Source organism: Amblyraja radiata, chromosome 9 (genome assembly GCF_010909765.2).
Source record: "Amblyraja radiata isolate CabotCenter1 chromosome 9, sAmbRad1.1.pri, whole genome shotgun sequence".
Lineage (NCBI taxonomy): Eukaryota > Metazoa > Chordata > Chondrichthyes > Rajiformes > Rajidae > Amblyraja > Amblyraja radiata.
Window position 1 is genome coordinate 43,431,531 of NC_045964.1, and position 27,704 is coordinate 43,459,234.

General features: G+C 43.5%; 1 protein-coding gene across 2 annotated transcripts; it reads left to right on the forward strand.

Annotated features, from left to right (window-relative positions):
* The first annotated feature begins 2,703 nt into the window (after positions 1-2,703).
* Positions 2,704-25,771, forward strand: ccdc198 (coiled-coil domain containing 198). Of its 2 annotated transcripts, none has more exons than XM_033027207.1 (6): positions 2,704-3,295; positions 4,502-4,584; positions 14,915-14,989; positions 17,111-17,203; positions 22,885-23,072; positions 24,967-25,172. In XM_033027207.1, the coding sequence occupies exons 1-6, from the start codon at positions 3,103-3,105 to the stop codon at positions 24,968-24,970; spliced, it is 636 nt and encodes a 211-aa protein (XP_032883098.1). In that variant the 5' UTR covers positions 2,704-3,102; the 3' UTR covers positions 24,971-25,172. The 2 variants fall into 2 exon arrangements, with proteins under 2 accessions (XP_032883098.1, XP_032883097.1); XM_033027206.1 differs by having other exon boundaries at positions 2,705-3,295; positions 25,040-25,771.
* Positions 25,772-27,704: the final 1,933 nt, after the last annotated feature.

Sequence of the window (27,704 nt, forward strand, 5' to 3'; positions counted from 1 at the left end):
TCTTACATTGTTTTTTATTATTTATTTTTAATGGTACCTTCCTTTGATTAATGGGAATATTTTGCCATTTTGATTGTTGTTGCCACACTCGAATGTAATATAACGCAACCAGAATAAAGATCTATAGAGCATGTGCAGCATCTTGTTTCATCAGATATAGATCATGCTTTGACTTCTTTGGACAAAGACCTGCTAAGGATGGCAGTAATAACACATGAAATCTTTCCAGATTATTTCTGTACCATCAGTGGCTTGCCACCATTTCTGCAGAGCCTGCTTTTTGAAGATTTGGGTATTTGTGAGGAGGAATGAAACCACTTAAAGTTATTGCACTATTGAGGTTGTTGACAGGACTTAAGAGTCTGTGCTATAAGGAGAGGTTGGGCTGGCTCAGACTTTATTTCTTGAGTTCAAGTGGCTGAGGGATGATTTTATTACGGTGAATGAAATTATAAGAGGAATAGATAGGGTGCAGGGAATCTTTTAACCAGGGTAGGGGAATCTAGAACTAGATGACATAGGTTTAAGGTAAGAGCAAAAAGATATGAACCTGAGAGGCAACATTTTCACTCAGAGGTTAATGGGATATGGAACGAACTGCCAGAGGAAATAGTTGAGGCAGGTACGGTAACAACATTTAAAAGACATTTGGACAGGGTGTATCAGGATCTGAAGCTTGAGTTGTGCTGAATGCAACACATAACATGAAGAATAATTGGGAAATAAATGGCCCTGGTACAATAGCAAAATTTAACAGGTACTTAAATCGGAAAGGAGATTGATTGAAAGGAAAGGTGATTGGAAGGTATAGAGGGATATAGGCCAAATGACTAGCTTCAATGCGGCATTTTGGTTGGCATGGGTGAGTTGGGCCGAATAGGCTAATTCCGTGTTGTATGACTAAGAATGGATGGCAATAGGAAGCAAAAGGGAATTTGGAACTGGAAAACATGGCTTAACCTGCAGATTTTCAGATGTTCTCCTCTGAGATGCTGGCAGGAGTGATTGTTTTCTCCATTAGGAAAAAAGCAGATCTATATACCTATAAAAGTCTGATCTTGTATGTCTGTATGTATGTTTGTTTTGTATCTTCCTCAAAACGCTACGCGCTAGCGCTTAAATTTTTACATATTCTAACACATTTGTATCGTCTATGCCGTACTCAGGTTCACTTATGATTTCATCCTATATTTCACGTTATTCACGATTAAAGCTTTAAAAAAAGCCAAAAACTGCTTCTCAGACTGCCTTTTTCCAGCAGCTTGCAGTGATGATGTCACAATGCCACTCACAGTGCATCAATCACAATTGGCTCTCAAGCTGCCCACTGCCACTATGACATCACAATGGGACGTTGCGAACGGTAACCGCAACAGAAGGAGAGGTTGCCAAAGGGGGGGCAACGAGTGCCATTTGGCATGGGCCTCATGCCTGTATGCTTCAAAGGGATCTTGATTTGGGGGTCTCTAAAATTAAAATTGAAATTGGCCTGGGCCTCAGTTCATATAGGGCCTGGCCAAAGCTGCCATAGAGGGAGAGAGCGAGGGGGGAGAGAGAGAGAGGGGGAATAAGAGAGAGAGAGATAGATTGAGAGAGAGAGAGAAAAAGGGAGAGGGAGAGGGGTGGAGAGTGTTGCACAGGGCCGGTTCATGGGCTCGCCGGCCTCCTGTATTTTCTGCGGTGAGGTAGAGACCGTGTTCCACGTGTATTTGGAGTGTGTGAGGTTGCTGCCCCTGTACGAATATCTGATGGGGCTGCTCCTCAAGTTCTGGTTGCATTTTAGTCCCACGATCCTAGTGTTTGAACACAAGGCAGGGAGTGGGGAGGGCCGATGGGGGGGGGGGGGGGGTCTCCCTGTCGGTTTGCTCCTGTGCCTGGCCAAGATGCCCATTTGCAGGTTCCCCACACACCCTCCTCCCCTCAAAAGTGAACGTTAATGATTGCTTTATCCATAACCCCCATGATCAAGTACACATCAATAATGTCACCCTTCAGCCTCCTAAGCTCCAGGAGAAAGATGTCCCAGCCTCTCCGATCTCTGTCTATAACACCAGCTCAGAAAACATGGTGATGTAGAAATAAGGAAATAAAAATGCCGGCTTACACAAAAGGACACAAAAGTACTCGAGTAACATAGCGGGTCAGGCAGCATCTCTAGAGAACAGGGTGGTGAATTTATGGAATTATGGAATTTATGTAATGTGGAGGCCAAGTCAATGGATATTTTTAAGGGGGAAATAGATAGATTCGTGATTAGTACGGGTATCGGGTTATGGGGCGAAGGCAGGGTGATAAAAGGAAAAGATAGATAAGCCATGATGATTGAATGGCGGAGTAGACTTGATGGGCCCAATGGCCTTATCACATGAATATGAATAGGTGGCGTTACCGGTCGGGACCCTTCATCAGAACACGGTGATGAATTTCCTTTGCACCACATCCAACTAAAATGTCACCCTGGAGGTAACAGACTGTGCCTTGGCGTTAAGCTCAGGCCTGGCTGAGTCAGTGACCTGCTGTCATTCACGGGCGCTGGTAACAGGGCGCAACAGTTGGCGCGCAGCGGTTGCCCGGGCAACGCCGAGAGGGTCGGGGGGCGCACAGCGGTTGCCCAGACAACGCCGCGAGAGAGAGAGAGAGAGAGAGAGGCAGGGAGGGAGGGAGAGGGTCGCGCTCGGGCTACGCCTGGAGAGAGGGGAGTGTACCGTGCAACAGTTGCCCGGGAAACACCGGGGCAGGGTCGCGCGCTGCATTTGCTGGGAGATGAACCCGCGCCACAGTCGCCTGGTAACAGTGGGAGAGGGTCCCGCACCACAGTTGCCCGGGGGACGCCGGCTGGGAGAGGGTCGCGCGCCGCAGTTGTTGGGGTAACGCTCGGACAGGGTCGCGCGCTGCGTTTGCCCGGGTAACGGGAGGCGAGGGGGAGGGGGAGGGGGACGGGGGACAGTTGCCCGGGCAACGGCGTCAGAGGGTCGCGCGCTGCTGCTACCCGCGTGGATCGTTGCTCCGGACCGAGAGAAGCCGCCGGACGCGACTGCAGTTCACCGGGCCATGCCGGAGGCGCCCACCAGCACTCGATGCTCCGATTAGGCCGGCGGGAAGATGGGCTCGGGCTCGTCCAAGGTGCCGCACAAAGTTGTGAAGGTGACGCCGGCCCCGTCGGCGGGGGTCATCCCCGGGAGGACGGGCGGGGAGACTGCCCGGTGGCGGGGAAGCGACCGTCTACCCCCGCTGAAGAAGACGTTTGCCGCTGGGTGTGCTGCCGGCGCGCTGCCTAGCCTCACAAGCAGGCAAGGTGAGACACAGGCTGACACCCGGGGGGAGCTTGGCTGCATCTTCGGACGTTTAACCATTGCACGGTGCAGAGTTGTTGCCTCACGGCGACAGACACCTGGGTTAGATCCTGACCACGGATACTGTCTGTGCAGAGTTTGGACGTTCTCCCTGTTAGTGTCTCGTTTTCTCCTTCGGCCCACAACGTCCATGCCGACCATGAATTAAACTAATTTCCTCTGCCTGCACTGATCCATATCCTCCCATTCTCTGCTTATCCATATGCCTATCTAAAAACCTAGTTGATGCCACTATCTTATCTGCCTCTACCCTACCCCGGCAGCATGTTACAGGCACCCATCGCTCCTTGTGTTTAAAGTAAAATATTGCCCTGCACATTTTCTTTAAACTTTCCCCCTGTCATCTTAAAGCTATGCTCTCTGGTCTTTGACATTTCTACTCTGGGGATTCAAGAGAAAGTTAGATATAGCTCTTAAGGCTAACTGAATCAAGGGATATGGGGAGAAAGCAGGAACGGAGTACTGATTTTGGATGATCAGCTATGATCACATTGAATGGCGGTGCTGGCTCGAAGGGCCGAATAGCCTACTCCTGCACCTATTTTCTATGTTTCTATGTTACCCTTATCTATGCCTCTCATAATTATACTTGGATGCAAGTTATTCCTTATTATTGGGCAGAGGATATTTTGTTCTGCCCTGTTTTGTGTGTGGCAGATATTCAAGGTATGTGGATAGGAAGGGTTTAGAGAGATACGGGCCAAATGCAGGCAAATGGAATTACCCAACATGCCAACTTGGCTGGCATGGACAAGATGGGCTGAAGGATCTGCTTGTATGCATGCTATCACTATGATCTGTCATGTGCAGAGCATGAGTACCATACATGGAGATAAACTTTTTTAGAATTTCAGTATTTCAGGCAAAGAAAAACCATTTTGGTATAACAAATCAATTTCAATTCTACAGAACAAGTCATAACCTGATTTATTTCAGTACAATACCCCCTGGAATGCATAGGTTAGTTAATATTTATTTGGGGTTATGTATAAATTTGTTAATTATTGCACAGGTTTGCACGTCGCTGTGGTCTTCCTAGCCCTATTCTGAGAAATTGCTAAGGTCATTAATTTCGATGCCGTTAATATTTGACAGGAGATTTCAAGGGGATATGTTTTCTTTTTTGCCAATTGTCTTTATCTTTTAAGTACCCAGGGCATTCTCGTTTGATATTAATGTGGACAGCAGGGAAACCAGTATCATAAAAAATCACCCTCCTCGAAGATATCAGGTAGGTGGAATATTCTGGTTCAAGTGTTTTATACTTCTTGACATGCTGGTGAACTCTATAATAATTAAACAGTAAACTAAGGCACCAACCAGAAGGAAGCTTTAGGCAGCAGCCAGGACTGCACGGAAATGGCATTGGCTAATTTCGTATCATGCGAGGTCTAAAACTGAGAAACTGAAATAAAAGTGAGAGTCATGGAGTCATGTAGCACAGCAACAGTAGGCAGTACTGTCGCGCAGCTGATTAACAGTGCTGGAGTCCTGTGTTCGATCCTGACTTCAGGTGTTATCTGTGTGGAGTAGACACGTTCTTCCTCTAACTGCATCCGGGTGCTTCTGTTTGCTCCCGTATCCCAAAGACATGTGGGTTTGTAGGTTAATTGGTCTCTAAATTACTCCTTCCAGAGTGGATGCAAAAATGGAATAACCTAAAACTAGATCATCAGTGTGGATTCAGTGTGTTTCCATGATGTATCTCTCACAAAGACAAGCCCTTTGGCCCATCTGGTCCATTCTGACAAATTGTCAGAAACAAGCTAGTCCTATTTGCCCACGTTTGGCCCATATTCTTTGGAACCTTTCCTATCCATGAACCTTTCCAAATGTCTTTTAAATGCTGTTATAGTACCTGCCTCAACCACATCCTCTGGTAGCTTTTTGCATATGCCCTCCAACCTTTGTGTGGAAGATGTTGTCCCTCAGGCTCCACATAAATCTTTTCCTTCTGATTTTACAAATTAACATTGGGGCCATTCTTTGGAAAGTGAACCAAAATGTCACACACGTGACCAGATAGCATCACATGAAGTAATACATTAAAAAATTCTTGTAAGAATCCAGGAGTGGAAAAGATTGCGAAAAGTTGTGAATACTGCCCAGTCCATCACCGGCTCTGACCTCCCCACCATCAAAGGGATTTATCGGAGTCGCTGCCTCAAAAAGGCAGCCAACATCATCAGAGACCCACACCATCCTGGCCACACACTCATCTCATCACTGCCATCGGGAAGAAGGTACAGGAGCCTGAGAACTGTAAAGTCCAGGTTCAGGAACAGCTTCTTCCCTATAGCCATCAGGCTATTAAACACTACAACCTCATAAGCTCTGAACTACGATAGACTTATTATTATTATTGCACTGTTATTGTTTGTTTTTTCAATATGTGTGCATGTGTATGTGTATATATAAAGACATATATATATATATGTGAGTACGTGTGTATATATACACACTGAACTTTTTTTTTCCTCTCTCGTTTATCATATTATTTATTATTCTGTTGTGCTGCAGCAAGTAAGAATTTCATTGTTCTATCTGGTACATATGACAATAAAACACTCTTGACTCATTCATTGCTATTTTCCTACCTGCAGAACTATAATGCATGTCTGCTAAAGATATGAACATTCTAGCTTTTTAAAATTCACTAAGTTTGTAAGATACAACTGAGTTATGAAAAAAATGCTTCCGTGTGAGGTCTCACACGTGACCAGTCATATTTGACCTACAGACTGTAGGTAAGAACTGTAGACGCTGGTTTAAATCGAAGGTAGACCCAAAATGCTGGAGTAACTCAGCGGGACAGATAGCATCTCTGGAGAGAAGGAATGGGTGACGTTTTGGGTCGAGACCCTTTCTCAGACCGTCCACAGACTTACTGAGTTCCTCTAGCACTTTGTGTTGTGATCAAGACTCCGGCATCTGCAGTCCCTTGTGTCTCCTTTATTGAAACACACTGGGTTGGCTTTCGAAGATTTGTTATGGCAATAATTCTGTTTTCCTCCGTGGAGCTTGGAATCGGCAGCATTCAAGCATTTTAATTTTTATGAATTATAAATAATGACTACACTCTGCCAATATCATTTTTGCTAATTGCTGGCTGAACTAATAGTGAATCTGCAGAAGCATTACAGACCTGTCCAAACCCTCAGGCTCACAAAATGTAGGCAACAATTACACAGTAAATGGTAGTCCTGGAGAGTTGCAGAACAGAGAGATCTGGGGTACACAAAATTGCTGGGGAAACTCAGCGGGTGCAGCAGCATCTATGGAGCGAAGGAAATAGGCGACGTTTCGGGCCGAAACCCTTCTTCAGACTGATGGGGGGTGGGGGGGGGGGAAGAAAGAAGGCAAAGGGGAGGAGGAGGAGGAGCCCGAGGGCGGGCGGATGGGAGGGTGGGAGGAGACAGCTAGAGGGATCTGGGAGTAGTTCAAGTGAGTTTATTGTCATGTGTCCCTGTATAGGACAATGAAATTCTTGCTTTGCTTAAGCACACAGCAAATAGTAGGCATTTACTACAAAACAGATAAATGTGTCCATATACCATGATATAAATATATACACACATGAATAAATAAACTGGTAAAGTGCAAATAACAGAAAGTGGTTGTTAATAATCAGAGTTTTGTCCGAGCCAGGTTTAATAGCCTGATGGCTGAGGGGAAGTAGCTATTCCTGAACCTGGTTGTTGCAGTCTTCAGGCTCCTGTACCTTCTACCTGAAGGTAGCAGGGAGATGAGTGTGTGGCCAGGATGGTGTGGGTCTTTGATGATACTGCCAGCCTTTTTGAGGCAGCGACTGCGATAAATCCCCTCAATGGAAGGAAGGTCAGAGCCGATGATGGACTGGGCAGTGTTTACTACTTTTTGTAGTCTTTTCCTCTCCAGGGCGCTCAAATTGCCGAACCAAGCCACGATGCAACCGGTCAGCATGCTCTCGATTGTGCACCTGTAGAAGTTAGAGAGAATCTTCCTTGACAATCCGACTCTCCGTAATCTTCTCAGGAAGTAGAGGCGCTGATGAGCTTTTTTGATAATTGCGTTAGTGTTCTCGGACCAGGAAAGATCTTCAGAGATGTGCACGCCCAGGAATTTGAAGTTCTTGACCCTTTCAACCATCGACCCGTTGATATAAATGGGGCTGTGGGTCCCCCTCCTACTCCTTCCAAAGTCCACAATCAGTTCCTTGGTTTTGCTGGTGTTGAGGGCCAGGTTATTGCGCTGGCACCATATGGACAGTTGCTCGATCTCTCTTCTGTACTCTGACTCATCCCCATCAGTGATACGCCCCACAATAGTGGTGTCGTCAGCGAACTTGATGATGGAGTTCGCACTGTGGTTTGCTACGCAGTCATGGGTATAGAGTGAGTACAGCAGGGGGCTGAGCACGCAGCCTTGAGGTGCTCCCGTGCTGATTGTTATCGAGGCTGACACATTTCCACCAATACGAACAGACTGTGGTCTGTGGACGAGGAAGTCGAGGATCCAGTTGCAGAGGGCTGCGCAGAGACCCAGTTCTGCGAGTTTGGTAACCAGTTTGGAGGGGATGATTGTGTTAAATGCCGAGCTGTAATCAATGAATAACATCCTGACATATGAGTTTTTGTTGTCCAAGTGGTCCAGTGCGGAGTGGAGGGCCAGCGAGATCGCATCCACCGTTGATCTGTTGTGGCGGTACGCGAACTGCAGTGGGTCCAGGTTTTTGTCGAGGTAGGAGTTGATTTGCTCCATGATCAATCTCTCAAAGCACTTCATCACCACAAGTGTTAGTGCCACTGGTCGATAGTCATTGAGGCACGTTACCTTACTCTTCTTGGGCACCGGTATAATTGATGCCCTTTTAAAGCAGGTGGGGACCTCAGACCTCAGAAGTGAGAGGTTGAAAATGTCCGTAAAAACTCCCGCCAGTTGGTCCGCACAGGTTTTTAGAGGTCATGGTTCCCTAAAAATGGAAAATCAGATGAGATGGGGCATCATAATGCAGCTGTACAAGTCATTGGTGACACCACACTTGTAGTACTGTGTGCAGTTCTTATTGCCTAGCTCTAGGAAGGATGTCATTAAATTGGAATGGGTGCAAAAGAGATTCAGCAGGATGTTAACTGAGCTTGTCGGCTTGAGTTATAGGGAGAGGCTGGATAGGCTGAGACTTTTTTTCTTTAGAGCCCAGGAGGCTGAGGGATGACCTTGCTGAGGTGTACAATATGTGGCATGGATAAAGTGAACACAGTCTTTTCCCAGGTTGTAGAATGGTAAAACTAGAGGCCATAGGCTTAAGATGAGAGGGGAGAGATTTCAGCAGGACCTCGGGTGTAACTTTTTCATTCAGAGGGTCACCCAGAGAGTTGTGAATCTGTGGAACTCTCTGCCTCAGAAGGCAGTGGAGGCCAATTCTCTGGATGCTTTCAAGAGAGAGTTAGATAGAATTCTTAAAGATAACGGAGTCAATGGATTTGGGGAGAAGGCAGGAACGGGGTACTGATTGTGGATGATCAGTCATGATCACAGTGACTGGCTGTGCTGGCTCGAAGGGCCGAATAGCCTCTCCTGCACCTATTGTCTATTGTATATTGTATCTGTAATGAGCTGTCAGACGAAGCAATAGATGCGGATGCAATTATCTCTTAAATCACATTTGGACAGATATATGGATAGGGTGGGTTTAGATGGCTCTGGGCCAAATGTAGGCAAATGGAACAATTCCAATACGCACAACGCGGTCGGCATGCACAGGCTGGCCTGAAGGGCCTGTGTCCCTTCTGTACAGATTTGTGACTCTATAACATAAATCTGTCAGTGAGAATGCTAACTACCAGATCTGGATTGTTAGTGGGACAGGTCCATGGTTAGCTGTGCCTCAAACCTTTACACAACTTCCTTATCCCTCTTTATCCCTCATTCAAAAGAATTGAAAGCAGATTATTTGTTCATTGTAATATTGCTATGTGGCGAAATACCCACATTGTCTGTCTTGTTATCTACGTTGCAACAATGTCTGTACCTGATATCTTACTGCACAATGCATAAGTGGCTTATTATGTCTCGAGTATCAGCAAGGTTCCTGTCAAATGTTCTATTGTACAATCCACTGAAATACCACTAACAAAAATATATGGTGACTCTTGATGAGTTTGGTACAGCCTGCTGTACTATTCAATGGTAATAGCACACAAGAGTTCAAGTTCCTTTGCTACGTTTACCCTGGTGACTGCATGGGTTTCCACCGGGTGCTCTGGTTTCCTTCTGCATCTCAAATCCATGCAAGTTTGTAGGTTAATTGGCCTTTGTAAATAGCCATCCACCCACCTGTAGGGCGAGGGTGTGAAAGTGGAATAACATATTACTAGTGTGAACAGGTAATTGATAGTCCGTGTGGACTCAGTGGGCCGAAGGACCTGATTCCATGCTGTACATTGCACCTAATGGGTGGCATGCCAGCTGAACTTTTGTACATCCTGTCAATGTACCAATTCTTCTTTCCAAATCCACAGGCGTGATATTCTCATCGAGAGGCCTGATGATGACAGGAAGACACAAAAGTATTGGTTTATTATAGTCTTGTGTACTGAGATGTGGGACATTGGCACCAATATTGGGGAAGGATGGGAATTGTTCCGACGGGATGGACTCCACTTGAACCCGACTAGAACCAGACTCCTGATAAACCGTATAACTAGGGCTGTAGATAGAGCTTTAAATTAAATAGTGTGAGGTAGGGTGGGGTGGGGTGTCAGCAAATTACAAGTGTAAGGGTGAAGTTAAAGGGAAAGAGAGTGCAGGAAATGTTACAGACGTCTCCCAAATTAATGAGTGGGAAAGTTTAAGACGGGGTAAGAGAGTAAGGTTGGGTAAAATTGGGACCGGTATGAGAAGGGAGGTGAATACTGAATTAAAGGTGTATTTGAATGCGCGTAGTATAAGAAATAAAGTGGATGAGCTTGTAGCACAGTTAGAGATTGGTATGTAGGATGTTGTGGGAATTACATAGATGTGGCTACAAGAGGAATGACAGGAAGGTGGGCAGAGGGGGTGGGGTAGCTCTGTTGATTAGGAATGAAATTCAGTCCTTGGTGAGGGAGGATCAGAAGATGTAGAGCCATTTTGGATAGAGCTGAGAAATTATGGGTAAAAAGACCCTAATGGGAGTTAAGTAACCAGGATATAGGGTACAAGTTACATCAGGAGATAAAATGGGCACGTAAAAAAGGCAATGCTATAGTAGTCATGAGATATTTTAATATGCAGGTAGTCTGGGAAAAATCAGGTTGGTACTGGACTTCAAGAAAAATAATTTGTAGAGTGCCTTTGAGATGGATTCTTAGAGCAACTTGTAGTGGAGCCTACCAGGGAAAAGGCAATTTTGGATTTAGTGTTATGTAATGAACCAGATTTGATAAGGGAATTCAAGGTAAAGGAACCATTAGAAGGGAGCAACCACAATATGATAAGTTTCAATCTGAAATTTGAGAGGAATTCTGAATATGTCAGAATTGCAGTTATGCGAAGGGGACTACAGAGGCATGAGGGAGGAGCTGGCCAAAGTTGACTGGAAAGGGACCCTAGCAGAAATGACGGTGAAACAGCAAAGGCAGGAAATTCTGAGAATAATCCGGAAGATGCAGGATCTTTTCATTCCAAAGAAGAAGAAAGATTCTAGGGGGAGAAAGAGGCGACTGGCTGACAAGGGAAGTCAAGGACAGTATAAAACTAAAAGAGAAGGCGTATAACATAGCAGAGATTAGTGGGAAGCCAGAGGATTGGGAAGCTTTTCAAGAACAAGAGTTCTTAAAAAGACAATTCCGGGAGAAAAGATGAAATACGAAGGTAAGCTAGCCAATAAAATAAAAGAGGATAGCAAGAGTTTCTTCAGTTATATAAAGAGCAAGAAAGAGGCAAGAGGCAAGAAACTTGGACCGCTGGAGAATGATGCAGGAGAAGTGATAATGGGGAATAAAGAAATGGCAGAGGAGTTTGCATCAGTCTTCACAGTGGAAGATACCAGCAATGTGCCTGAAATTCAAGAGTCAGGGGGTGAAAGTTAGTGGAGTGGCTATTACTAGGGAGAAGATGCTTGGGTAGCTGAAAGGGCTGAAGGTGGATAAGGCACCTCGACCGGATGGACTGCACCCTAGGGATCTGAAAGAGGTGGCTTTAGAGATTGTGGATGCATTAATAGTGATATTTCAGGAATCACTAGAGTCAGGGGTGGTCCCAGATGAATGGAAAATTGCCCGTATTACCCCGCTGCACATAAAGGGAGCAAGGCAGAATAATGGGAACTATAGGCCGGTTAGTCTGACTTTGGTGGTTGGTAAGATTTTAGAGTCCATTAAAAAAACAACGAGGATACGGAGTACTTCGAAGTTCACGATAAAACAGGCCAAAGTCAGCATGGCTTTGTAAAGGGGAGGTCTTGCTTGATAAATTTGCTGGAATTCTTTGTGGAAGTAAGTAGGACATAGGAGAGTCAGAAGATGTTGTTTACTTAGATTTTCAGAAAGCCTTTGATAAGGTACCACACGTTAGGCTGCTTAGGAAGATGAGAGCCCACGGTATCAAAGGGCAGATACTAGCATGGATAGCAGGTTGGCTACATGGCAGAAAAAGAGTAGTAATAAAGGGGGCTTTTTCTGGTTGGCTACCAGTGACTAGTGGAGTTCCGCAAGGGTCGGTGCTGGGGCCGCTACTCTTCACATTGTATATTAATGATTTGGACGAGGAAATTGAAGGCTTTGTAGCAAAGTTTGCGGATGATATGAAAATAGGTGGAGAGGCAGGTAGTGTGGAGTAAGCAAGGACTCCGCAGAATGACTTGGACAAATTGGGAGAGTGAGCAGAGAAGTGGCAGATGGAATATAGTGTAGCAAAGTGGGGAGTCATGCATTTTGGTAGTAGGAATAAGGGCATTTATTTTATAAATGGGGTGAGAATCCAGAAATCAGAGATGCAAAGGGACTCGGAAGTGCTGGTACAGGATTCCCCAAAAGTTAATCTGCATGTCGAATCGGTAGTAAAGAAAACAAACTCAATGCTAGCATTTATTTCAAGACGGCTTGTATACACAAACAGGGATGTAATGTTGAGGCTCTATAAGGTGCTGGTAAGGCCGCATTTGGAATATTGTGTGAAATTTTTGGCACCATATCTGAGGAAGGATGTTCTGGCTCTGGAGAGGGTCCAGAAGAGGTTTACAAGAATTATACGACGAAAACGAGTAAGTTAACCTATGATGAGCGTTTGTCGGCACTGGACCTGTACTCGCTGGAGTTTAGAAGTATGACAGGGGATCTCATTGAAACATACAGAATAGTGAAAGGCTTGGATAGAGTGGATTTGGAGAGGATGTTTCCACTAGTGGGAGAGTCTAGGACTAGAGGTCATAGCCTCAGCACTAAAGGATGTTGTTTTAGGTAGGAAATGAGGATAAATGTCTTTAGTCAGAGGGTGGTGAATCTGTGAAATTCTTTGCCACAGAAGGCTGTGGAGGCTGTCAGTGGATATTTTTAAGGCAGAGATAGATAGATTCTTGATTAGTACAGGTGTCAGAGGTTATGGGGAGAAGGCAGGAGAATGGGGTTAGAAGGGAGAGATACTGTGCATTCAGAAAGTATTCAGTCCCCTTCACTTTTTCCACATTTTGTTACGTTACAGCCTTATTTTAAAATGGCATAAATTCTTTTTTTTTATCATCAAACTACACACAATACCCCAGAATAAAGAAGTGAAAACAGGTTTTTAGAATTTTTTGCAGTAATTAAAAATAAATTACTGAAATATCACATTTACATAAGTATTCAGAGCTTTTGCTATGACACTCAAAATTGAGCTTTGGTTCATCCTGTTTCCATTGATTATCCTTGAGATGTTTCTACAACTTGATTGGAGTCCACCAGTGTTAAATTAAAATGATTGCTCATGATTTGGAAAGGCACACACCTGTCTATATAAGGTCCCACAGTTGACAGTGCATGTCAGAGCAAAAACCAAGCCATGAAGACGAAGGAATTGTCCGTAGACCTCCGAGACAGGATTGTGGCGAGACACAGATCTGGGGAAGGATATAAAACAATGTCTGCAGCATTGCAGGTCCCGAAGAGCACAGTAGCCTACATCATTCTTAAATGAAAGAACTTTGGAGCCACCAGGACTCTTCATAGAGCTGGCCGCCCGGCCAAACTGAGCAATCGGGGGAGAAGGGCCTTGGTCAGGGAGGTGACTAAGAACCCGATGGTCACCCTGACAGAACTCCAGAGTTCCTCTGTGGAGATGGGAGAACCTTCCAGAAGGACAACTATATCTGCAGCACTCCACCAATCAGGCCTTTATGGTAGAGTGGCCAGATGGAAGCCACCCCTCAGTAAAAGGCACATGACAGCCCGCTTGGAGTTTGCCAAAAGGCATGAGAAACAAGATTCTCTGGTCTGATGAAACCAAGATTGAACTCTTTGGCCTGAATGCCAAGCATCACGTCTGGAGGAAACCAGGCACCGTTCATCACCTGGCCAATACCATACCTACGGTGAAGCATGGTGGTGGCAGCATCATGCTGTGGGGGTGTTCTTCAGTGGCAGGAACTGGGAGTCTAGTCAGGATCGAGGGAAAGATGAACGGAGCAAAGTACAGAGAGATCCTTGATGAAAACCTGCTCCAGAGCGTTCTGGACCTCAGACTGCGCAGAGGTTCACCTTCCGACAGGACAATGACCCTAAGCACACAGCCAAGACAACGCAGGAGTGGCTTTGTGACAAGTTTGTGAACGTACTTGAGTGGCCCAGCCAGAGCCCGGATTTGAACCCGATCGAACATCTCTGGAGGGACCTGAAAATAGCTGTGCATTGACGCTCCCCATCCAATCTCTGACAGAGCTTGAGAGGATCTGCAGAGAAGAATGGGAGAAATTATCCAAATACAGGTGTGCCAAGCTTATAGCGTCATACCCAAGGAGACTGGAGGCTGTAATCGCGGCCAAAGGTGCCTCAACAAAGTAAAGGGTCTGAGTCCTTATGTAAATGTGATATTTCAGTTATTTCTTTTTAATTACTTTGCAAAAATTTCTAAACACCTGTTTTCGCTTATTGTGTGTAGATTGATGATAATTTTTTTAAATCCATTTTAGAATAAGGCTGTAACTTAACAAAATGTGGAAAAAGTGAAGGCTAATGGGAGGACCCTTCAATAATTTGATAAAAGAGGGGAAGTAACTGTTCCTGGGTTTGGTGGTACGTACTTTCAACCTTTTGATTTTTCAAAAGAGAGATTATACGAAAACAGATAAAAGCCATAAATAAATATATCTTGAGAAAACAAAACATTTACATTGGAGTTAAAGCTGTAAATCTGACATTCCCATCAGAACTTTAAATTTTTTTGTAGATCAATGTCCAATGGCAAGAAATATTTTGCTCATAAATTCCATAGAAGTGGCAACTGAGACTTAAATACAGGCCCACATTTTGCTTGCATCGTTAACTGAGAAAAGATGTAATTCGCTTGAACATAAGATGCATTAGCAAAACTGTGAACATAAGCATTTGTTTTATTCTTTGTTTCAGAGACTTGAGCCCATCAATGGTTGTACAATGAATACATCGGAAAAGCAGCGAGCAGAAAATGGGCACAAACTGCAGGTGTAGTATTCCATGTTTGTAGATTAGTGATGGAAATCATTTTCTGCATAAAGAATTAATGAGCACTTAGCATGACAACAGTTAGTTCTCAGACTATGGTATGTTTTGGCTCTATTTCCACATTTGATATAGATTCTGGCATGTTTACTGGTATTTTGAGATTTTCATTTCATTGGATCAATGATGTTCGTGACAGACTAATTTCAGTTTGTAATGCATGGTATTCAAGGATTTCACTCATGTTTTTTGATGTATCTTAATTACATTCATTTATTTGAAAACAAAAATTCAATAACATTCATTGAAGATGAATATCTTGAATAACACATAAATGATCTTCGTGGTGATTGAAATAATTGTATATTAATTATCAATTCTCAAACATTAGTGGAAATATTACAATTTTACAACCAAGAAGACAACCTTTTTAAGTTTGATATTTATTCCCACCCAGAGCTAAATACGAGTTGGGAAAGAAGTTTATCTGTAAGAAACAGAGTAATGTGCCGTCTCATCATAGTCTACAGCATGGGAACAAGCCCTTCGGCTCACGCCGACCAAGATGCCCCATCTACACTAGTCCCACCGTGTTTGCGTTTGGCCCATATCCTTTTAAGCCTTTCCTATCCATGTACCTGTCAATCAGAACAAACAGTAAACACAATTAGCATAGAACAGTACAGCATTGGAACAGTCCCTTTGGCCCACAAAGTCTGAACCGAACATGATGCCAGTTTAAACTAATCTCCTCTGATCTATATTCCTCCCTTCCCTGCATATCCAATTGCCTATCTAATTTGAGATCATAGGTCCTAGATGCAATGCATATGACGTAATAGAATTCACATCCAGGAATAAGCTTGCTTACACTGATAAATGTATAAATCATAGATAATGAAAAGGGCAATTATATTCAACGAGTGAGAAGGCAATACAAGGAACTTCAGAACCTGGTTTACAAAGAAAGATACAAAGTGCTGTAGTAACTTAGCACGTCAGGCTGCATCAGTGGAGAACATGGATAGGTGAAGACATCTCTGAAGTCTGAAGAATGGACCTGACCCAAAACGTCACCTATCCATGTTCTTCAGAGATGCTGCCTGACTTGCTGAGTTACTCCAGCAATTTGTGTCTTTCAATGAGAAGGGGAATCAGTGTGGACTAGACTGTTGGATAACAACATTTGGATTTGAGAATAAATTCCTTCATTGGTCGGGATATTGAATGTAAGACCCAGGAAGTAATCTTACAGCTTTATAGGACTTTGGCTCGGCCACATTTCTAGTATTGTGTGCAGGTCTGGCCATCCCAAATACAGGAAGGATGTGGAGGCTTTGGAGAGGGTGTAGTAGAGTTTTATAAGAATGCTGCCTGGATTAAGAAGCATTAGTTACAAGGTAAGGTTGGACAAACTTGGATTGTTTTCTCGGGAATGTTGGAGGCTGAGAGGAGACTTCATAGTAGATTATAAAATGATGGGAGGCACAGATAGGGTAGATGGTCAGAACGTTTTTCCTTGGGTAGAAATGTCAAAGACTAGAGCGCATAGCTTTGAGGTGAGAGGGGCAAAATTGTAAGGAAATATATGGGGCAAATTATTTACTACACCAAGAGTGATGGGTGCCTGGAACACACTACCAGCGGTGGTGGTGGTGGACGCAGATATAATAGTAGCATTTAATGGGCTTATAGATAGGCACATGTATATTTAGGGAATAGATGGATATGGATCATGTGCAGGCCGAGGAGATTAATTCAATTTGGCATCATATTGTGGGCTGAAGGGCCTGTTACTGTGCTGTACTATTCTATGATACTCCAATGAGAGAACGTGTGAGTCTCTGTAGATGGACAAATTAATATGAACTAATGACTAATGCTATTCTGCATTAGTAATTAGCATCTGTGAACAATGTACTGACATTCCCAATTTTGAAAGAAACAGTTACAGATATGGAGATTATAAAATAGAGAACCTCTTAATCTGATACGTTTTATAATATTGCTCAGTGGAATTACATACGTTTTCAGACATTACGCATAATTTCCTGATTCAGTGTTCTCTCAACTACATTGTGAAATATGAATACATTCACCACTTCCGCTTGGTTCTTTTAAAAGGCACAAGAAATACAAGCGGGAATTACAAAGCAATTCTCCAGGAGACGACAACAAATCGAGAAAATGCAATATGAAAAGATAAGGCAGCAAGAGGTCAGTTTCTCTTCATTGTCAAGCAGCTGTAGTTAATAGTTTTGTACTGTTTCTCTGAAATCTATACCCCAAGAAGAGGGCTTTTGGCATGCTGGCCTTCATCAGTCAGAGCATTGAGTACAGAAGTCGAGATGTTATAAATGCTAAGATGAAAAAATATGTAACATTTTGATGCGAGTTGTGAGAGAAGGTTGGGTAGGCTTGGACTTTATTCATTGACATGTAGAAGGCTGAGTGTTGATCTTATAGAGGTGTATAAAATCATGAGAGACAATGATAGGATGAATGCACAGTCTTTTCCCCTGGGTTGGGGAATCAAAACTAGGGGCATAGGTTTAAGGCGAGGGGAGAAAGATTTAATAGGAAACTGAGGGGCAACCTTTTCACACCGAGGATGTTAAGTATATGAAAACCAGAGCACCCGGATGAAACTCATGCAGTCACAGGGAGAACGTGCAAACTCCATTCTGACAGCATCCTATGTCAGATTCGAAACTGAGTCTCTGGCACTGTGAGGCTGAGCTATTATAGCTGTGCCACTGTGCTGCCCCTTTACAGTATGTCTTATCTGCTCCTTTATGCCGTGTATGCCTTAGTTTATCCCTTAGCTACCGTGGAAAGGCTCTGGGGAGCAGAAATCCAGTTGCTCATTACAGATTAACAAGCCATTGACTTGTTCTTGTAGCCACAGCAATTATTTCAATGGTCCATGTAAATTGCTGATGAATGATGACTATCGGATTAATGATAGTGAAGTATTCCGCAATGGTTAATTGTTAAAAGTAAGCTGGTTAGACTCTGTTGCTGGAGCTAATCATTGCCTGGCAATGTTTATTCTGAATACTACAAGCTGCTTATCACCCTTATCTAAGCATTGTCCAAACCTTACTGCGTGAAGTTATGGATTGCTTTATTTTCTGAGTAGGGATCAGATTAGGACTTCTCTCATGAAATATTTTGGGGAACTGTTCCTTGACTTTGTGACATTGCTTGCACTGTCCACTGTCCTCATGCTTCATCATCTCCCAGTCTTGAGCTCCTAGCAAAATCTGAGTTTGCATAATTGAGGAAGGGTCCTGACCCAAAACGTCATGTCCATTCCCTTCACTGGTGCTGCCTGACTTGCTGAGTTACTCCAATATTTTGTGCTTTACACTAGATTCCAGCATTCCCAGTGTGCCCAATCATCAAGTTTTGGAGATAATAAATTGTGACATTGCCCTGCACTATTAAGCAGGTGCTTCTGGAATATGCAGTGGAAATTCCATCGGGGCTTTGTTTTTGCAGGTGACAGCACGGCTACCAATTTTGCACGTTCTTGTATCTCTTTTTACCAATTTGAACAGTCAGATATTCAGCAGATTGTCTAATTTTCTAGGAACCAGGTTTGGTCTGGTGCAGACTCTCAGACATCTACTGCAGCAGATTGTTAGATAATAGTACAGGTGCACAACCTTTTATCCGAACATCCAAATAACGAAAACCTCCGAATAGCGGACATTTCTTCGGTCCTTGAAGAAAGGTCCTTGAAGACGTTCAACGAGGGCGGCCCGCAGAGGTGACAGCGGAACCTCCGGTCGGTCCTCGAAGAAAGGGGAACTAAATCCCCATTCATAAAAGATAAGGTGAAGGTATATTGCGCAGGAGGGTTAATAATTGACAATCTGCTGCTGCCTGCCCGTTGAGTTAAAAAGTTCCCACGGTAGACTCACGATACACAGTGTATCGTGAGTCTTGCGTGGGAACTTTTTAACTCAGCGGGCAGGCAGCAGCAGATTGTCGCTCCCTTCAGTTTCACCTCACCTACACCCCTCTGCTTCCCGGCCATGTGTGTGACCCCTTCCCTCCCCTCTCCAGCTCCCTGCCCATTGCACCGGTGCGGGGGCTTTGCACTGTCTTCACGTCGGTGATGCCAGCAGGTCAATGCCAGTCACCGTTGACGTCAGGACCAACGGGACACCGATCCCCAGGCCCACTGCAAGCACGGAGATCCCAGAGACCCACAGCCAGCAGCAGCCCAGCCCCGTTCCAACTCCAGAGGAACACGCTCCCTGTAGGGACAGAAGCTGATGGTGTGCAAGGTACGTCTTGTTCTTGGGGTTGCAGATGAGGGGGCGCAGCTCGGGCTGTGATGTCTCCGGCCACCCCCCTGTACAGGAGCTGAGACTGGGAACTGTGGGGTTGTTTGCAGTTGCAGAGGGAGGGGGCAAGGGCGGTACAGTTCCCAGTCTCAGCTCCAGTCCAGGGAGATGACCGGAGACGTCAGGACCAATGGGACACCGACTGCAAGCACGGAGATCCCAGAGACTCACAGCCAGCAGCAGATCTAGCCCAGCCCCGCTCCAACTCCACAGGAACCCGGGTTGCGGATGAGGGGGCGCAACTCGGGCTGTGGGCGAACTGCCACTTGTCGCTGTAGCGGCCCATCGGGGAGCGGGTTCCTGTTGGTCCTGCCGTCTCCGGTCACCCCCCTGGACAGGAGCTGAGAGACGTCAGGACCACCAGAAGCCGCTCCCCAATGGGCCGCTACGGCGACAAGTGGCAGTTCGCCCACAGCCCGAGCTGCGCCCCCTCATCGGGACACCGACCCCCAGGCCCACTGCAAGCACGGAGATCCCAGATCAGCAACTCCAGCCCAGCCCCGCTCCAACTCCAGAGGAACACGCTCCCCGTAGGGGCAGAAGCTGATGGTGTGCAAGGTACGTCTTGTTCTTGGGGTGGCGCAGCTCGGGCTGTGGGCGAACTGCCACTTGTCGCCGTAGCGGCCCATTGGGGAGCGGATTCCTCTGGAGTTGGAGGGACAGGGAGACACAGCGGCTTTTGAGAATGGTGGGCAATCACTTCCAAAGTTCTGCCCACACCGTCAGTACACCTCTCCTACACTTGTCTCCCGCACTAAGATCATCTCGCAGAGAATGATCCCAGCCTAACCCTCCCTATTCTCTCCTATTCTGCAAGAAAAAACTACATGGAAGACTCAAACTAGCGATCAAGTAACTGCCGGGATCGAGGCTGATAAGCGGATATGAGCCGAGCACTCTACCACTGATGCAGCCGTTAAAATCTACGCTAAAAATCTTCCAATCCGAAAGCCGAAAAATTCCGAATTACGAAAAGTGTCTGGTCCCAAGGCTTTCGGATAAAAGGTTGTGCACCTGTACCATGGCTGTTAATTAGGTATTAGTGGGGGGGGGGGGGGGGGGGTCACGTTATTTTTTAGGCATGAATATTTTGTCTCTGCCTTGCTGCGTTTAATCATGGACTGATTGATTTGTGGAGGATTTCTAAATAGAATTACAACGTTGTTCAATTATCAGTTGACAACCCCACCTTTCATCCAATTATAGCAGGCCATCAATGGGGCTGATGGAAATGGTTGGGTGTAGGAAGCTGCTTAGAGGAATTGACCTATAAGAACAGGAACCATGTTCCTCTGTGTAAGATATTACTCCAACCAGTGGCGTATTCACAACTTGATGCACATTAACTGTTTTACCAGTGCTACTGGTGTATGGTACACTTGCCTTAATTGGTCGGGGTATTGGTTATAAGTGTCAGGAAGTCATGTCATGGCTTTATATAACTCTAGGTAAGCCGCATTTGTATTGTGTGCAGTTCTGGACCTCCCATTACCGTCCTTGTCTTCGCCTTGATATAATTAGCGGATTGTGAGAATATATTGGCTTGTCTAATATTACTTATTTAACATGTATGTAGTCAGGAATTGCAGATTTGTCAGATTGGTGCTTCATCTCACCAGTTGGCAACTCATTCTTGTTTTGTTCCTGGCACTTCTCATAGAATTAGGATTGATCCTCTTAATAGTAGAGCGACAAAAATCACAGACTTGTTTACAGAATGTGGCGCTGTACCTTTCTTCTGCTGCTGTGGTCCACTGCATCTCATGGATGCTTGCATCTGAGTTGTCAGATATGTCCTGAGTCCCATTTAGAACAATTTCAGTGTTGTACAGTACCTAACTGTCCAGTCTGAAGAAGGGTCTCAACCCGAAACGTCATCCATTCCTTCTCTCCAGAGATGCTGCCTGTCCCGCTGAGTTACTCCAGATTGTAATCAATGATGAAGACTGCCAAGGGTACTCCCTTTTCTCAGTACCATCTCCCCTCATGGTTCTATCTGCCCAGTAGGAGAGATGTGCACAAGGATTGCAATGGAGAAGTTGATGTGTGTGTGGGTGTGTGTGTGTGCGTGCGTGCGTGCGTGTGTGTTTCCGTGAGTATGACTGTATGAGCTTGTTGCTTGACTGCGCTGTGAGAAAGCTCTCCAAAAATGACCTCCAGGCCACAAATTGTTATGATGAGGAATTTGCAGGTTAACGGTCCTGGGGAAAACGTTGCCGGCTTGACATTTGGTACTTGGGTCAATGCCTGGAAATCCACCCCTTTCTGTTGCCAGCTCTTTGTTTATATATAAACTAGAACCCATATTATCTCCTTCCTAGTTTCTTGAAGTATGTGCATATACCATTTGGACTAGAGGTTATATCTTGTTTTTATTTTAGAATCAACTATTTTGCCCAGAATTCCTAAGAAAGAAATAATGTAAAGAGCAAGAAAGAACTAGAATGGTAATACATCTGGTAAGATCTTACACAAAAACAAAGTGCTGGAAGAACTCAGCAATGGTGTCACTTTGCTTAGAGACCATAATTCCTGCCTCTGCAGTTTCTGGCATCACTTTGTTTATAGGGTCAGATGCACAGAAACAGGCCCATGCTGACCAAGATGCCCCATCTACACTAGTCTCACCTGTGAGTGTTTAGCCCATATCCCTCTAAACATTTCCTATTCATGTAACTGTCCAAATGTCTTAAATGTTGTAATAATTTCTGCCTCAACTACCTTCTCCGGCAGCTCATTCCATATACCCACCACCCTCTGTGTGAAAAGGTTGCCCATCAGATCCCAATTAAATCTTTCCCCTCTCATCTTAAATCTATATTTTCAGGTTCTTGATTCCTCTACTCTGGGTAGAAACTATGCATCTACCCTATCCTCCTCATGATTTTATACATCTCTATAAGATCACCTCTCATCCTCCTGCACTCCAAGGACTACAGTCCCAGTCTGCCCAACCTCTCCCTGTAGCCCAGGCCCTCGAGTTCTGGCAACATCTTCGTAAATCTTCTCTGAACTCTTTACAGCTTAACAACAACTTTCCTATAGCGGGGTGACCAAAACTGAACATAATACTCCAACTGTGGCCTCACCAGTACTTTGTACAGCTCTAACATAATGTTTAATGTTCAGGATTCCGGTATCTGCAGTCTCTGATGTCTACAACAATCATACGTTGGTTTTGTTTGAGGATAATTATAACTCTACAGTGATGTTGAATCATAGAAACATAGAAAATAGGTACAGGAGTAGGCCATTTGGCCATTCAATGTGATCATGGCTGATCATCCACAATCAGTACCCCGTTCCTGCCTTCTCCCCATATCCTTTGATTCCGCTAACCCTAAGGGCTAAACCTAACTGCTGCCAATCAACCCCTGCCAATCGATATATAACACTGAAGCATAATTTTAGAGCTTTGAATAATTTTGTCATATTCCTTGTATGTATCTTGGTTTGTATTCATTTGACAGGCCAGAAATTTATAGTTTTTTCATAATTGAGTTGTCATTGGTCATGGCTTTATTCATTTTCTTTAAACAGATAATTCATCTACAAGAGCAAGCAGAACTGGTGTTAAATCATCATAAGGAAATCCAAAATAATAAACAGAATATAAAGTATTCCAGAGCCAAAAAATCAAGGGATAAAGGTCAAAATAATGACCATCAAGCAGATCAGTACTATATTGCGATTGAATCTAATGACATTTTCAATGAAGATTATGGCAAGTAACCTATTCCTTGGATAGAATACAAAGACACTAATAAATTGGTATTGGTTTATTATTATCATATAGTGAAATCTATGAAATGCTTCTGTTTGCCTGCTATCTAGTCAAATCAAATCATACTATACAAGTGTATAATCAAACCATTCACCGATACAAGAGAAGGGCAAAGAGAAATACCAGAGTGCAGAATATGGGTTTACAGTATTATAGTGTTTCAGATGCAGAGAAATGTGATTGTTACCTGTATGTAAGCTTGTTCATAGTGGAGAGGCTATAGGATCTTAACACCACCTCACCTATGTGTTTTAAGTTGTATTTGGTGTTCATTTTTCAACATTTCCTATTGTGAAATTGAGGAGCACGAGTCATTTTAAAGAAAATGTACATATGTAGAAATGTAGATTCATTTTGCTTGAATACTTTCAATATTTCTTCAAAGTGGTACCAGAACTCAGGAGGTCAGGCAGCATCTGTGGAGGAAATGAAAAGGCAACATTTCAGATTGGGATCCTTCCCTTGCTCTTCTAGATAATAAATAATAAAATTGGCAATAGTGTGAGGGGAAAAAAAAGATTATTATTTGGTTTTCTTTCCACAAACTTACCAAATAACCTTTTGCACAATAGAACTACTGTATTTCCTCTGGTATCAGATAGATGATCATGCAATATATTAGCAAAATGTAATGATAAACATTGGACTAAGTTCATTAGGTAAATGTATTTTGTGGGGTAAGTGTTACAAAACCAAAATTCATGAAAATAACTGAATAGGAGCCAGAAGAGAAAAATTACTGTACATAAGACCAGTTGTCCCACAGGACATATTAATGGCAGTTCAAGATTCCAGCACCTGCACTTTCTTGTATGTTAATGTTCGTTCTTCAAATTGAGTTATCTGTGTAATCCTGTTTCTTATATCTTTCGATATCTTAATTTTCAATGTTATCCAATTCTGTTTCAATTTATGAATCATTTGCAGAGGTAAAGAATTGTCATAGGAAATACATTATCCTAATTTTTGAAAATAAATCATTAATATTTGATCTTTCTGTCAAGAAAAAAAATACCATAATGCAGAATATAGAGGTACATCTTTATAGCATTATAGTCCCAGAGAAAAAATCTTGAGTCCGCAAAGAGGTAGGTTGGGATTATATCCTAGTTTATGGGAGGAGCATTAAGTTGTCTAATAACAGAGGGGAAGAAGCCATTTCTGAGTCTGGTTGTAAGTGCTTTCAAGCTTTTGTATGTTCTGCTCGAAAAGAGAGTGGCGAAGAGGAGAATGACGAGAGTGAGAAAGGTCCATGATTATATTGGCTGCTTTGAAGTGGAGATGGGATCAAAGGTGGGGAGTCTGATCTATGTCATTCATAAATTCATAAGCCGTAAGAGCAGAATTACGCTATTCAGCCCATAGAGACTACTCCTCTATTCAATCATAATTAATCACTTTCCCTCTCAACCTCATTCTGTCTTCTCCCCGTAATCTATGAGGTCCTTACTAATCAGGAATGGTGTACTGGGCTACATCCATAACACTCTGTATTTTCTTGTGGTCTTTGGCAGAGCTGTTCCCAAGGCAAACTGTTATGCATTCTGATAGGATGCTTACTACGGTGCATCTGTAGATGTTGGTAAGAGTCGTTAGAGACCTGCTGAATTTCCTTAGTCTTCTGAGTAAGACGAGGCAATGGTGTGCAATAATTATGGGTCATACAGCTCATGCAGCTCTGATTGGCTAAACTTTCACTTTGTTGCTACAGGCACTGGTACAATTCTCCAACACAATGCAATTGAATATCGGTAATCTATGGTTTTAAAGATTAAAAAACACACTTTATGTACCTTCAACAAAATAACAAACTATTTTGGGTAATTATTTCATTTTAGGTAATACTTGGAAAGACTTGACTTCACCTGTGCTCTCCATAAATAATAATTTCCGCAATGGTAACCACTTTAGGACACCTAACAAACTTGGGAGGTGCCAGACGCAGTGGGACATTCTCTGCCACAACTTCAATGATGAGACCTTGGACTGCAGGATGGATATCGGTCAATCTCGCAACAGACTGATAAGAACTAAGACTGAACGAATCCCCATCTTCGATGAATTCTTTGATCATGAATTGTAGCCATTCGGGTTGAGGTGAACCACTGAAAAACTAAAGTTGCGGAAACACTTGTTTAGTTCATGTAAAAACAAACTTGAGCACTGTATATACTCAACACAAGTCCAGTTCTGAATAATGAAAATTACTTTCTTATTTTTCAGTTCCTTCATGGACTCTTTTCCATTTGAAGAGGCTTCTACTAACATTATGTTTTCTTCCAAACCGTTCTCCCTATCACTGTTGCAGATTTGTTCACCATCTTTACCCAATCTGTAAAATTTGGTCCTACTTCACACCCAAAGTAAGCAGAATCATATATGACATTATAATGGTCCTACTTTACACCCATAGTAAGCAGAATAGTAAATTACATTACACTACACCTTATGGTGCATGTGACAAATAAATTTGAACTTGAACTAAGTATGGCCTAATTTGTATTTAATATAGTTCTAACGATTTTCCTGCTGTTTAAACCTTTTGCTTTAGAAACATAGAAAATAGATGCAGAAGGAGGCCATTTAGTCCTTCAAGCCTGCACCGGCATTCATTATGATCATGGCTGATCATCCACAATCAGTAACCCGTGCCTGCCTTCTCCCCATATCCCTTGATTCCGCTAGCCCCTAGAGCTCTATCTAACTCTCTTTTAAATTCATCCAGTGAATTGGCCTATACTTCCTTCTGTGGCAGAGAATTCCACAGATTCACAACTCTCTGGGTGAAAATGTTTTTTTTCCATCTCACTTTTAAATGGCCTCCCCTTTATTGTTAGAGTGTGGCCCCTGGTTCATTGGGAACATTTTTCTTGCATCTACCATGTCCAGTTCTTTTAAATTTTATACGTTTCTATAAGATACCCTCTCATCCTTCTAAATTCCAGTGGATATAAGCCCAGTCTTTTCAATCTTTCCTCGTGACCGTTCCGCCATCCCGTGGATTAACCCCGTGAACCTACGCTGCACTGCCTCAATAGCAAGGATGTCCTTCCTCAAATTAGGAGACTAAAACTGCACACAATACTCCAGATGTGGTCTCACCAGGGCCCTGTACAACCACAGAAGGACCTCTTTACTCCTATACTCAAATCCTCTCGTTATGAAGGCCAAAATGCCATTAGCTTTCTTTAATTATTGTCATAGAGCTGTACAGCATGGAAACAGGCCCTTCGGCCCACCTTGTCGATGCCGATTAGTTTGTATATTGGGCTAGTCACATTTGCCTGCAATTGGGCCTTATCCCTCTAAACCTTTCCAATCCATAAATCTGTCCAAATGTCTTTTAAAAGTCATAATTGTATCTGCTTCCTCTGACCTTATTTCAGATACGTTCTACTGTCTGAGTGGAAAATGATGCATGAGAACCTTGATAAATACCTGACTAATAAGTATCCTGTTTGCCTTCTTGACATTTGCTCTGCCACATTAGGAGATCTGTGGCAATGCAGTCAAAATCAGACTATTCCTTCACACTTCCTGGTGTTCGAACTTTTATCATGTTTGAGACAAAGACCCATCATTTATTTATTTGTCTCTGTACTCAATTTGAGATTTGTAAAAGAAAAAAAATTACATGTGGTTAAAGTGCACATCGTCAGATTTTAATAAAGACCATTTTTATACATTTTGGTTTCACCATGTAAAAATTACAGCAATGTTTATACATAGTCCCCATTTCAAAGCATCATAATGTTTGGGACACAGCAATGTCATGTAAATGAAAGTAGTCATATTTCGTATTTTGTAACACATCCTTTTCATGCAATGACTGCTTGAAGTCTGCGATTCATGGACATTACCAGTTGCTGGGTGCCTTCTCTGGTGATGCTCTGCCAGGCCTGTATTGCAGCCATCTTTAGCTTATGCTTGTTTTGGGGGCTAATCCCCTTCAGTTTTCTCGTCAGCATATAAAAGACATGCTCCATTGGGTTCAGATCGGGTGATTGACTTGGCCACTCAAGAATTGACCATTTTGTAGCTTTGAAAAACTCTTTTGTTGCATTAGCAGTATGTTTGGGATCATTGTCTTGCTGTAGAATGAACTGCCGCCCAATGAGTTTTGAGGCATTTGTTTGAACTTAAGTAGATAGGATGCGTCTATACACTTCGGAATTCATTATGCTACTACCATCAGCGGTTGTGTCATCAATGACGATAAGTGATCCAGTACCTTCAGCAGCCATACATTCTCAGACCATTCTCACTCACCATTCTGTCTAAAAATCTCTGCTCTTAAAGCTATGCCCTCTAGTCTTTGACATTTCCTCCAGGAGAAATAGGATCTGACTGTCTACCCTATCTATGCCTCACATAATTATATCATGTGAGATGAGGAGAATTAGGCCATTCGGCCCATCAAGTCTTCACCGCCATTCAATCATGGCTGATCTATCTCCCCCTACTAACCCCATTCTCCTGCCTTCTCCCCATAACCTCTGACACCCGTACTAATCAAGAGAATACAGTGCCCTCTATAATGTTTGGGACAAAGACCCATCATTTATTTATTTGCCTC